Below are 12364 nucleotides of genomic sequence, written 5' to 3'. Positions count from 1 at the left end.
CAGTGACTATCTCTGGAGTACTTACTATGTGCCAGGCAATGAACTAGGTTCTAGAAATGTAGTGATGGCTGCTATCAAGTTTCCCTTTTTACACTGGGATCTTTTACTTAAATCTGGGACTTTTTGTGTAGAGAGCTTTAGTAGTGTTGTTTCATAGGAATAACAAAAGACAGAATGGAGTAACAAAAGACAGAAATTAGCACATCACACTTGCTGATGCAGAATATTTTAAAAAGAAAACATAAAAATAAGAACTGGCTCAGTCAATATGGTCTTGATCATCTGCTAGATAGTATTCCATGCAGTTAGCATTCAAAGTCTTTAGGGTGTAGTTCTTTGGGTGGCCAACAAAGCTGAAGAACAATTTCTTGTTAAAGAGTGTAAAAAGACAAAACAAAACAATATTTCTTGTATTCTTAATGATTTTGTACTTCTAACAGAATCAAAATATGGCTAATGGCACCTTAACTGGAGTCCACTCTCTAAGTGAATTGAAGTGAGTAATCTGCTGTTTGATTTGAAACTTAAGACATCAACTATGGAAAGATACTTGTTGAGCTCTATTTCTTCTGGAAGCTGAGACTAGGAAAGAGACAGACCCAAAGGATATACAGAATTGGTTCTTGAGTTCTTTGTAAACTATAACCATAGTCACCTGTCATCAGCTAATATTCCCATGAGGCTCTTCTCTTTGCTATGAAATTACGTAAGACTTCCATTTGAATTGGCTTTGAGTTGTAATATGATACAATAGCCAGCAAGGTGGAAAGAAGAGTTCAAGGTAAGATTCCTTGTACACTATTTGCTCATAAAGCATGAACAAAAGTGATTCAAAAGTCAGAGAGAGGTCTTTGTTAAGTAGACCTCAGCTTACAGGGACGAGCACAAGGAGAACTACATTACAAACAGATGCCCTCAGTTAGACAACAGGACCAAATGTCAGCTAGCAGGTTGGCCCAGGCCAGGAGACAGTCGCAGCCTGTCACTGGGAGGGGAAACTCCATGGCTTTGCCTTCATGGCAGGGAAGCAGTGTCAAAGATGAAATTCAGTACTTCTCAAATGAAGTTTTTGTCAACTTTTAAACCAAATCCAAAAGCTCTGGGGACTATCTGTGATGGCACTGAAGAGAAAAACCTTTCCTAGGTCAAAAAAATAAAATAAAACTGTTCTTAAGGGTCATCCTTTCAACGAGCATTTAGACTTGGCAACGCCTAGGTGAAGAGAACATCATGATTCCAACTTGGGGAACATCCAACGTCCCCAGGGCTTTACTGAGTTGATGATGCAAAAAGTTAAAGTAGTGAGAACTGGGGTGGGTGGCGGTGATGGTCATTCCTTTGTGCCTATTTTTTGACCACCTGATGAAAATCTAGCTTTTCCAACTATTCCAAGTATATATGTGAAATAAAAAGCAGGAGATATCAGTGTCCTAGAAAGATATTTAGGGGGGCAATAATAGTGATAGGAAAACGGTTTTTAAACTCACAAATTTATAAATAGAACACAACTTAGCATGCTTGTAAGTAATTCATCCTAATTACTAGACTTAAAATATAGATGAGCTCATTTGAAAGCTACCAACCATTTGTCGAACACCTACTATATGCTGGGCCTTGGGGATACAAGTGGGGAGAAAGCCAGCTGTCTGAAATGTAAAACTGGATCCAGAGCTGTGGTTCACAACCCTGGCTGCATATGGAAATCACTTGGGGAGCTTTTAAAAGTCCTGATGCTCAGGCACACTCCATACCAATCAAATCAGTATTTGGGGTCTGAGATGCAGGCATCAGTATTTTTGAATGCTCCCCAGGTGGTTCCAGCATGAGACCATTTTGAGAATGGGGAGCCTGGTAGGAAAGATGCAGGATGAGAACGAATTATAACAATGCAGTATGATCTGTACAATGAAAGTGACAGGTACAGGGTACCAAAGACTATTCTAAATATCTGAATATAGAGCAGGTCAGACCTGAGTGGAGGGGCCAGTAAAACCCCCCAGGAAGAAGGTGGCCTCTGAGCACAGTTATGGAGGAGCAGCTCCTGCCAGCTCAGAAACCTGACTACTGTTGCCACCATCTTTCTCTTCCCTCCAGACCTGCCCTGGAGCCATCTAGAACTAACGACTGACTGCCATTTATTTTGGAGCAGGGGTTCTCAACCTCAGCACTATTGACATTTGGGGCCTGATAGTTTTTTGTTATGTGGAATTGTCCTGTGCATTATACGTTGTGTAACAGATCCCTGGCCTCTAACCACTAGATGCCATTGACACCCCAACCCCAACTGTGACCATCAAAAATGTCTTCGGATACTGCCAGATGTCCCCTGGTGGGCAGAGTCACCAAGTTGTGAAACACTGCATTAGAGTGACTTTTTAAACTAGATTTGTTTCATCCTTACCTCAAGTGAAGTTCTGCCACATTGAAGAAATAAAAGTGTTGTTGGAGTGCCATCAGAGGAGAGGAATGAGGGAAAGTCCTAAAGAGGAGTTGTGAGGAGGGGAAGGCAGGGCTGGAGAGTGCTAGCGGGCAGGCGGGGTCAGTTGGAGAGGAAATGAAGAAGAAATCAGAGGCCCAGAGCCTCCGGGGTGAATGGCTGGCCCCTCAGAAATTCTGCCTCGGGCCAGCCAGTTCTTCCTCTGGCCCTTTGCCAGAAGAAGCTGCCTGGGGTTTGCAGTAATCTAATGAATAACAAGATTGTTCAACCATAATTTCTATCTCGCTGTTGGCTAGAAACAATACAGCTTCTGTGTGGTTAGTTTCCCTTGTCATATAAATAATTTATTTTTCGCACATAGCAACCTCTTATTATACCCAGTGTTCCTTCAAAGTGAACACTGCAAGCAATAAATACCACATGCTTAATGTATTTGCTAAAAATCTAATTTGTTTTGAATTTAACACCACCAATGGTCTCCTTCATGTCTATTTCTTTCATTCTATTAACAGACGATCAGAGCTCAACAAAACCCTGCAAACCCTAAGTGAGGTAATCATAGTACACCCTGTACCTTGTTTACAATTATTGTTATTTGGGGGAAAGCATGGAGTTCTGCATTTCTGGGAAGATACGTATTCAATTTCCCCCAAATTTGTCAAGTTAAAAGACTGAATGGATTAGTTCCATTACTCCAAAAATCAAAACTAGGTGCAATGGATGGATATTACAAGGAGGTATATTTTCTTTCATGTAAAACCAAAAGTTTCTTAAAACTAGGGCTCCAGAATGAGCTCCCTTGTGCGGTAGTGAGCTCCCTGACACTACAGGTATCTAAGCAGAGCCTGTATAGCCTGAATAGCTTTGATCATATGTCAGGAATCTAGTAGGGATGTGAACTGGATGATCCCTAGGGATTCTTGTAGTTCTAAGATTCAGTGATGCTATTGATTAGTCCTGGTTTGTCTTGTCTGACATTTTCAACTATCAAAGTAACACATATATTTTGTTTGTTTGTTTCAGACTTATTTTATAGTGTGTACTACAGAAGATGCTCAAAGGTCAGTTATTTTTAATACTTTTATAAATACCATTAATACTCTACTCGTGAGAAATAAAGTATTGAGGAACCTTAGGTTGCAAATTCAAAGGTGTTCCTCTAAAATAAATACCTATTAATGACATTTTGGATATATGTATCTTTATTGTTCCAAAACACTCATCACTCTGTCACAAGCATGTTCTCATTTCTTTATGAAGCACAGAGGGGTGGGTGGTGTCGGGCCACTGGCCTCTGGTTCTATAAGGCTAAGGATTATCAGGTCCTTAGCCCCAGGGGCCACCAATATGACCAAGAAATGGCTCACAGTGGTCCAGTCAGGGTGAGGGACAGTCAGAGAAGAAGGAACACAATATGGAGCTTGGGAGAAGGAGAGACAGAAGGAAAAGATTGGCAAGAAAGAGAAAAAAAGAAATTAAAGTGTGTGCATGGGTGAATCAGCGATTGCCCGACAATTATTTGAGGTTGCACAGATTCTTATTTTAAATTGCGTCCATTGGCTGTCCTGGCTGCTTAAACCAACGGCTTATAGACCAATAATCTCACTACTTGAAACCTTGAGCATTCTGTGAGAGTAAAAGTCCTAGAAAATGACAGTTTCTACTCATCAAACTATTCATTGGTACAAGTAATGGCAAGTCTTCCATGAAATTGCAGATCGAATTCCCTGTGCACTCTATGTATTTAGTTCATGTCACTTACCTCTTTTTTGTTCTTTGCAATATTAACTTTTTTTTTACCCAAACCACGACTAAAGTAGAAAAGAAATAGAATGTCTTAAATTCCTAGTTATCTGACCATCTAGATTTAATCTCCAGAGAGACTTTGGATTTAAGAGACTTTGATGTTCACGTAGGCTGGTATTTGAAAGGGCTCCGATGATGGAAATTCAAATCCTCCAGATGCCACACAAGTAGCTAGCTGGGGCTAAGACTAGATGTCCAGATTCTTGTCTTTGTAGCCAAGTTTCACCGGAGCCTGTTCTCTGTGTGGGCAGGCAAAAGGAATCATCAGCTGTGTGTGCTCAGAGGGTCCTCTGGTTTGCAACCTCTGTGAATATAAACCTCTGTAAATTTCTTGTCCTTTAAAGTCTTTTGGGTAAAATTCAGACCACGGTACATGGGTGTTTACTAGCTTATTAAGGTAACATTGCAAGTTAACAGTGTCACTGTCCCCTTTCCTCACTCTAAGTTTAAAAAAGCAATTACAAATATGTAGGTAGATTTCCAATTTAGTAACATTCTGGTTGTATGTATTTCTCTTTATAGCACATTCAATTGTACATTCACAATAAAATTGAATAAGACAGTGAACATATGTGCTATAATGGTGGCTTTGAAAAGAGTAAAGATTCGCCCGATAGGTAAGTTGTCTCTATCTTTACTGCTGTGTTCATCTTCATGTGGCTTTGACGTGTTCTTTTTTAAATTGAAAATATAATTAATAAATTTACGTATGTTACAGCTGTCTGTTTTTGACTCTTTTGTCCTTGGGCAGTTTTTTGGGAGCTCTAAAAAGTGATTTTTCCTGCTTTCATGATAAAATTTTACTATACTGTATTTGAAAACATGATATACCCTGAAGAGAAGGAGAAATCTATTTGGAATTTCCATGGCTTGCTGCTGGGATCTATTTAATTCTGAATTCCTCTTCGGAGTTGCTGAAGAGCGATTGATATTGTGTGCATATAACACCCCCCCCCCAAAATGATTCACTTGTTATTTTTGAGCACCTACTTTGTATATGTAACTGTCAATATAATGGCATCCCATTTATTTTATCACCTGTTGTAGACAAATGCCCTTTAAAATACAGTCAGTGTAAGAACTATAATACTTGATGGCTCTGAGCTTCTCCTTATTCTTGACCGTGCATTTTCTTCTTCCTTTTGTCTCCTCCAGAACAGTGCTGCTGTTCTGTCAGAATACCCTGCCCTGCCTCCCCAGAAGAGTTAGAAAAACTGCAGTGGTATGTAGCAAACATGTGACCCTTTTCCTAAAAAAATAATAACATTTAATGGCTATGTTGGCTAAGGAACTTTGGAATTTTGACAGTGAATAAGAGCTTTCAATTTCAGCACTTCTCAAACGTTACTGCAAATCTCAATTACTGAGGATCTTGTTAAAATGCAGCTTCTGATCCAGTAGGTCTGGGTGGGGCCTGAGATTCTGCATTTCTGACAGGATCCCAAGAGATGCCAGTGCTGCTAGTTCATGGACTCCACTTTGAGTAGCACGGATCTAGACAACAGAGCAGTGGTTCTCAGACCCGGCTGCATGTTGGAATCAGCTGGGGAGTTTTAAAAACACCGATGCCTGCCTCCCACCCTCCGAGATTATGATGTCCTTAGTCTGGAGTGCAGCCCGCGCTTCGGGGTGGTGTAGGATGGTTGCCAGAGGAAGAGAGTCATCTCTCGGTAGCTCATTTATGACTCATGTGTACGTCTCTGATTCTTTCCTTTAGTGACCTGCAGGATCCAGTTCTGTGTCATGCTGGTCATCCACGTGGCCCACCATTTTCTTCCGGCAATTCCATCCCAGTTGCTCCTCTGGCCACCGTTCTTTCCCGGGTCTCCAGTGCCTTCTCTTTTGTTGAGCCTCTAGATCATCGACCTGTCACCCAGAGCCTCACAGGAGTGATTCACCTTCCTTCTCCCCAGCCTTCAGCTCCCATAGCTTTTAGCCCTACCATTGACATATTCTCCCAATCTGGAACTCTCTCTTCCCCTATGCCCCAAACTGATCTTTACCACACCCTGCCACCTATGAAATCCTCACATCCCTCTCCCACCATGTCTGCCCCTGTGAATGTCATCACGGCCAGCACACCTCCTGACAAGACAGGTAAGTATCAGGCATCAAGCTGCTTCTATGTTTGTTGTAATTCTGGCTACCTGACACATAGCTGCTAGCCTGCCAAATCGAGATACAGTGGTACCTCGGTTTTCGAACGTCTCCGTTGATGAACATTTCGGATTATGAACGCCGTAAATTTTATGGATCTATGGCATCATTAGATAGTAAAATTCATGCTAAATTTGCAGTTTTAGGGGTTGATTTGAAAGGTCTGGAACGGATTAATCCATTTTGCATTACGTTCTATAGGGAAACCGCACCTCGGTTTTTGAACGTTTCAGAACTCGAACAGTCTTCCGGAACAGATTATGTTCGAAAACCGAGGTACCACTGTATCTATAATGAGATCATGCTGAGCCTTTCTTTTTATGATGTCAGCTTGATTTCGAGAGCTTTCCTTCAGGCATTCATAGAACACAGATATGGCTTAGTGTAACTGTTTTGACCAAGAGTGGAGAAATAGCTCTGAGGCAAGCACAGATCTTATTTTACCAAGATGAGTTATTTTATAGGTTTCTTTCTCCTACAAAAGGTTTTTTGGGTCACTGTTTTCTCTGAAGAGAAAACTTTTGAACTGCTAAACGCAGTAACTCCGTTTAGACGGAAGACAAAAGAAAAAATTGGTGTTCTTGAAAATCAGTCACAGAGTGACAGAACTGGGACTGGGCGAAGGTAGCCGTGAGTAGGGGAAAACAGTCAGAAGTCCCAGGCGTGGGTCTGCATGGGCCCTTGCAGGCGGGGTGATCTGAGAGAAGCCATTTAGCTCCTCCTGACTCAGCCTGTTCTACTCAAAGATGGAAATAATCACACTAACAGCACTAGGTAGAGAACAATGGCCTACATAAGAATGGCATGGAAATTGCAAAGGGGTCCCAGGGCACGAAGTAGGTTTAGGGGTAAAGGATAAAGAAGGAAGGAAGCAGAAAGAAGTCTGGATACTCTCCAGGGTTTCAATTCAGTGAGTGAGGAGCAGGTCTTCTCTAGAATTTTGGATGGTATGAGGCAAAGCCAAATTCTTGGTGACATGAGATTGCAGCTCAGGTCGTGGTCCCTGCCTCCTCCCACACATGCCACCATCTCCCCTCAGGAGATTTAGAACTTCTGCCAAATGACTTGATATTTCTTCAAATTTGCACAAAAATTGCACACACAAAAAGCAATTTTTTTATAAATATGAACACTTTTAGGCCAAATAATAAATTCATTGGGACTCTAGTCAAGAGAAGGTTTAATGGCTGATGAAGAACAAAGTAAAATTGAAGTTCATTATCCTGGGTCTAAAATGCCCACCTTTCCAAAGCTATCACCATTGACCCTGAGAATCAACCTAACAAGGCTACATAGAAAGGCCAGCTAACTGGCCTCTTGGATCTGTGCTTCTATTCCCAGGACTTGGGTTTCAGGCAGTGAGACAACAGAAGCAGAGGGACATATGCATAAAAGATGTGGTAGAGTATTTACCTGGTAGCTAAAAAGTAGATAATATAACTTAATGGTTCCACAAGAGAGGAATGCTGAAATATGACAGTGTCACAATGACTCACATAACACAGTGACTATTACACAGCCAGGCATAAGAACAGCTAAACAGAGACTTGGGGGCATTTTTCAAGTTTTGAGTGAAGTGAAAATACAAAAAATAGTTTGCACACCATGTTTATAACAGTATGTTGTAACACACGGATAAAGATTAGAAAGGAACATGCAAAATAAGAAATAGGATGTTAGGTGGTAAACTTAAGAGACTTTTGTTAGACAGGTTTGTATCATTGTTTCCCAATTTAAAACACTATTAAAAACCAGGCTTACAGCTGGTAGTTCACCTATTAATTTTATAATATTCTCCTTCCCACAAAAAGTGCATCTAGTTACCCACATAAAATCCTGTACTCATGATATAAATTAAATACAGGTATATCTATGCTTGTATGAATATACACTAAATACACTGATGTGCTTTTACACTTTTTTAGTTAGGTTTCTTAAAGTACAATTTACATACAATAAAATTTATCCAGTTCTATGGATGGATGAAAATTTTATAGTTCTATGAGGCGGATAAACAGCCACAGTCATGTAACCACCATCACGGATATATGACACTTCCACTACCACCAGAGTTCCCTCATGTCCCTTTGCAGTCAACACCCCTGCCCATTACCCCCAGCCCCTGGCCACCACTGATCTGTTTTGTTTCCTTATACTGTATGTTCGGGTTTTCTAGAATGTCATATGAAGAGAATCATACAGTATATAGCCTTTTGAGCCTGGCTTTTTTCAGTTACCATAATACATTAGAGAATTGGAGACCCATCCGTGTTGCTGTATGTATCAGTAGCTCATTCCTTTTTATTACTGAATAATATAGTCCATTGTGTGGATGGACCAGTTTGTTTACCCATTCTCCAGTTGATGGACATTTGGGTGTTTCCAGTTTGGCACTATCATGAAAAAAAAGCCACTATAAACATTCATGAACAAATCTTCTTTTAAGACATGTTTTCATTTCCCTGGGGCAAATACCTAGGAATGGGTTTGTCAGGTCACAGAGTCTATGTATGTTTCTTTATTAGTGAATTTTTCCATTGTGTGTTCATCAAGTGATTTGGCTCTCTGTTTTAGAAACTGTTCACACCAGCGGCATCAGTGTTTCTGATCTTGAGAACCAAGTGGCTCAGATGGAGAAAGTTCTGTCCTTAGGCAGCCTGGAGCCTAACCTCGCGGAAGAAATGATAAACCAAGTCAGCAAACTCCTCCGTTCCCCACCTGCCTTGCTGGCCCCTCTGGCCCAAAGGTATGACTTAACAAACTGACCCTCTAATGATAACGATGCCTCTTACATGATTAATTATAGCCAAGTATTTTCTCTCCCACTGTGAGGTTCATAATGACTTCAATTGCTACTCTGTATTCTGCTAGAATAGGGAAAACAAAGTGGGAGTGTGGAATCTGAACTGCCACTTATCTTTACAGATTGCTGAAAGTAGTGGATGACATTGGCTTACAGCTGAATTTTTCAACCAAGACCATAAGTCTAACCTCCCCTTCTTTGGCTCTGGCCGTGGTCAGAGTGAATGCCAGTAATTTCAACACAACTACCTTTGCTGCCCAAGACCCTGCCAATCTTCAGGTACATCCTAATTTATTGTCGAAACAGCTTTTTCTTGTATATGATTATAGTCCCCATGTACTTCATGACTGAGGCAATTACTGCTTATAGACAGAGGTGATATTCAAAATATTTAACCACAGAATCTAAAAAAGGATAGCGGTCTTGGCTGGAGCAGGTTCTCAGAGGTCTTTGTTGTGGCCAGTGTTAAGCCTTTAGCAGCTGGATTGTGGGAGTTTGGGGAGGGTGAGGTGGGCGAAGTGTTCAGCGGAGAGTTCTAGGTAGTTGGGAGAGGGCAGGGACATCAGCTATTTATCAGCCCATTCCAATATTTAAATAAGTGTTAGTTTATATAAACCAAAAACAACAAAACAAGACAAACAAATGAGAAACAGAAACTCATAGACACAGACAATAGTTTAGTGGTTACCAGAGGGTGAGGGGGGTGGGGGGTGGGAGATGAGGGTAAGAGGGATCAAATATATGGTGATGGAAGGAGAACTGACTCTGGGTGGTGAACACACAATGGGATTTATATATGATGTAATACAGAATTGTACACCTGAAATCTATGTAATTTCACTAACAACTGTCACCCCAATAAATTGGAAAAACAAACAAATAAGTGTTAGGACTACAGTGGTGTGACTAGTGGTGCTGAGCATCAGTCCCGCTCCTGGTGTTCTCCATCTACCTCTCCGAGGGACTGGGGGCTGGGCAAGTAAAACCAAGTCTTGCCTTTTCATTTTTATAGTCTGCCCTTTACAAGTTTAGTGCATGTGGTTCTAGGAAGACTTTGCCCTAACAGGTAGGTCACCCAGTTGGTGTGTCGCTGCTGTGGTCTCCCTAGGGTCTGCAGTTACCTTGCACTTTCTTTTCTTTTCCCCCGCTTTTATGGAGATATCATTGACACATAATATCCTGCACTTTCTGTTTCTCTGTATCCTTAAAATGTTTTCTTACCTGCTCCAAGGCCTCGTCTCCTTATTATACATCCCCTCTAATTTCATAGCAATCAGAGAAACAAGAAGAACCGATTATATAGACACCACAGATCAATGCTCCTACACGATCCTTCCTCTTACTTATTCGTGTTTTCCAACTCCTCCTTATACTAGCCCCTAGGTAATATTCTTCTTATCGTTTACTTGATTTTCAGGTTTCTCTGGAAACTGAGGCTCCTGAGAATAGTATTGGCGTGATTACTCTGCCTTCATCGCTGATGAGTAATTTACCGGCTAATGATGTAGAGCTAGCTTCCCGGGTTCAGTTCAACTTTTTTGAAACACCTGCCCTATTTCAGGTAAAGCTGCCACTAACTGCTTTTGATTTAGGTTTTATTCGGGAGGGAGTTTTGTTATTTTTAATCCTCACAGATTCCTAAGCCTGCTATAGGTCAAATGAAGCGCTGAAAAGGCACAGTTTATTTTTAAACAGGACCTAAGGATGCTAGAGATGATATATACCAGTAACTGACAGTTACCAATTGCCGAGCACTAGCCTAAGTACTTAGAAATGTTAACTCCAATCCTCTCAACAACTCCGTGAGGAAGGAACCATTACTCTATTATCCCCATTTTACAGATGAGACCATGGAGGCACAGAGAGGTTAAGTAAGTCGCTCAAGGATACACAGCTTAAATGGCTTAATGCAATAGTCCCTTTAAGATTCATGAAGGTCCCACTGTGTTAACCTGTGAAATTTAAGTTGGTATATAGAGCACTGTAGAGTAGGACAAGTGCTGCTTCTAATTATGGTCCTTGGGAAAGTCACTTCACTCTCTGTCCCTCCATTTCTGACCTAGGTTGTCAAATAAACAATATGGACTAAATAGGCCTTAGGGTCCCTTCCAGCTCTAAAACTCTCTGATAACATTTCCTTTTTTCTTGCCATCTCGTTGATTCTCTGCTGTGCTAGGACCCTGCCTTGGAGAACGTCTCTCTGATCAGCTACGTCATATCGTCCAGTGTTGCAAACCTGACTGTGAAGAACCTGACAAGAAATGTGACGGTTACATTGACGCACATCGGCCAGAGCCAGGTGTGGGGGGGGCTGTCTAGTCTGTTCACTGACCGGAAACACTTTGTGCGAACTATGCCAGTGAGACTGGGCCCCAAAAAAGGAGATCCAGCAGAACCATAACTCTGTTAGGACCGTGTGTAAGACTCGAGTCCCACCGTGACTCCGTTGGCATTTAATATGCCTAATAACGGGCCACCTGATTTCCAAGAAGGAACAGTGCAAAAGCGAGTGCTGATCAATTGTAGAATTGTAGCTCATTGAGATCTGTGGCTGCAGGGCTGATTCTCACCTCCAAAGACAAAAACAGCTCCCAGTTCAGTTCACATTGTGCATCATCTATGATCTCGCTACTCAGAGTGGGGTCTGCAGACTTGTAGGCCCCATCCTAGACCCAGTATCAGAATGTGCACTTTAGCAAGACCTCTTATGCACGATTGCTGAGTTTAAGAAGTGCTGACCGATGTGAGACTTGCTTGCTTCTAAGGAACAAGTATGAGATTCTGAAATTAAAAATATCAGGCTTTTTTTCAATTGCTTTTCAGTTTTTTCACTTCGGTACGTTAATTATTTGTAATGCATCTTTCTCTACTGCAGGATGACTTAACAGTGAGATGTGTATTTTGGGACTTGGGCAAAAATGGTAGGTTCTAGTCATCCTTTTACAAAGTCTGGAGTGGGCAGGGAGGGGGAGAGTGCGGAGGAAGGGCAGTCATTGGTACCACAGCTTTGCTGATAGGACAGATACTCTTTCCAATGCCACAGGTGGCAGAGGAGGCTGGTCATCCGATGGCTGCTCTGTCAAAGACAGGAGGCTGAATGAAACCATCTGTACCTGCAGCCACCTTACAAGCTTCGGCGTCCTACTGGTAATATCCCCACA

At 41.6% G+C, this 12364-nt stretch overlaps 2 protein-coding genes across 28 annotated transcripts in view; one reads left to right on the top strand and one right to left on the bottom strand.

The window, feature by feature from the left end:
- The window catches only part of LOC109460239 (uncharacterized), a 259735-nt gene that overhangs the window by 227107 nt on the left and 20264 nt on the right, over nt 1-12364 (bottom strand). The window lies entirely within an intron of this gene.
- Nucleotides 1-12364, top strand: part of ADGRG2 (adhesion G protein-coupled receptor G2) — a 103157-nt gene that overhangs the window by 75055 nt on the left and 15738 nt on the right. For all 10 annotated transcript variants that reach the window (XM_088795078.1, XM_074323670.2, XM_019755401.3 and 7 more), the window contains 12 exons: nt 441-496; nt 2950-2989; nt 3461-3498; nt 4766-4860; nt 5399-5465; nt 5961-6340; nt 8975-9146; nt 9326-9482; nt 10621-10764; nt 11380-11502; nt 12079-12124; nt 12247-12350. In XM_088795078.1, the coding sequence (XP_088651204.1) occupies nt 441-496; nt 2950-2989; nt 3461-3498; nt 4766-4860; nt 5399-5465; nt 5961-6340; nt 8975-9146; nt 9326-9482; nt 10621-10764; nt 11380-11502; nt 12079-12124; nt 12247-12350 (1422 nt within the window). The remainder of the gene's footprint in view (nt 1-440; nt 497-2949; nt 2990-3460; nt 3499-4765; nt 4861-5398; nt 5466-5960; nt 6341-8974; nt 9147-9325; nt 9483-10620; nt 10765-11379; nt 11503-12078; nt 12125-12246; nt 12351-12364) is intronic.

The sequence above is a fragment of the Rhinolophus sinicus genome, chromosome 18 (assembly GCF_057876585.1).
Source record: "Rhinolophus sinicus isolate RSI-liver-muscle chromosome 18, RSI-T2T, whole genome shotgun sequence".
NCBI lineage: Eukaryota > Metazoa > Chordata > Mammalia > Chiroptera > Rhinolophidae > Rhinolophus > Rhinolophus sinicus.
This window is presented reverse-complemented; position numbering and strand designations above follow the sequence as displayed.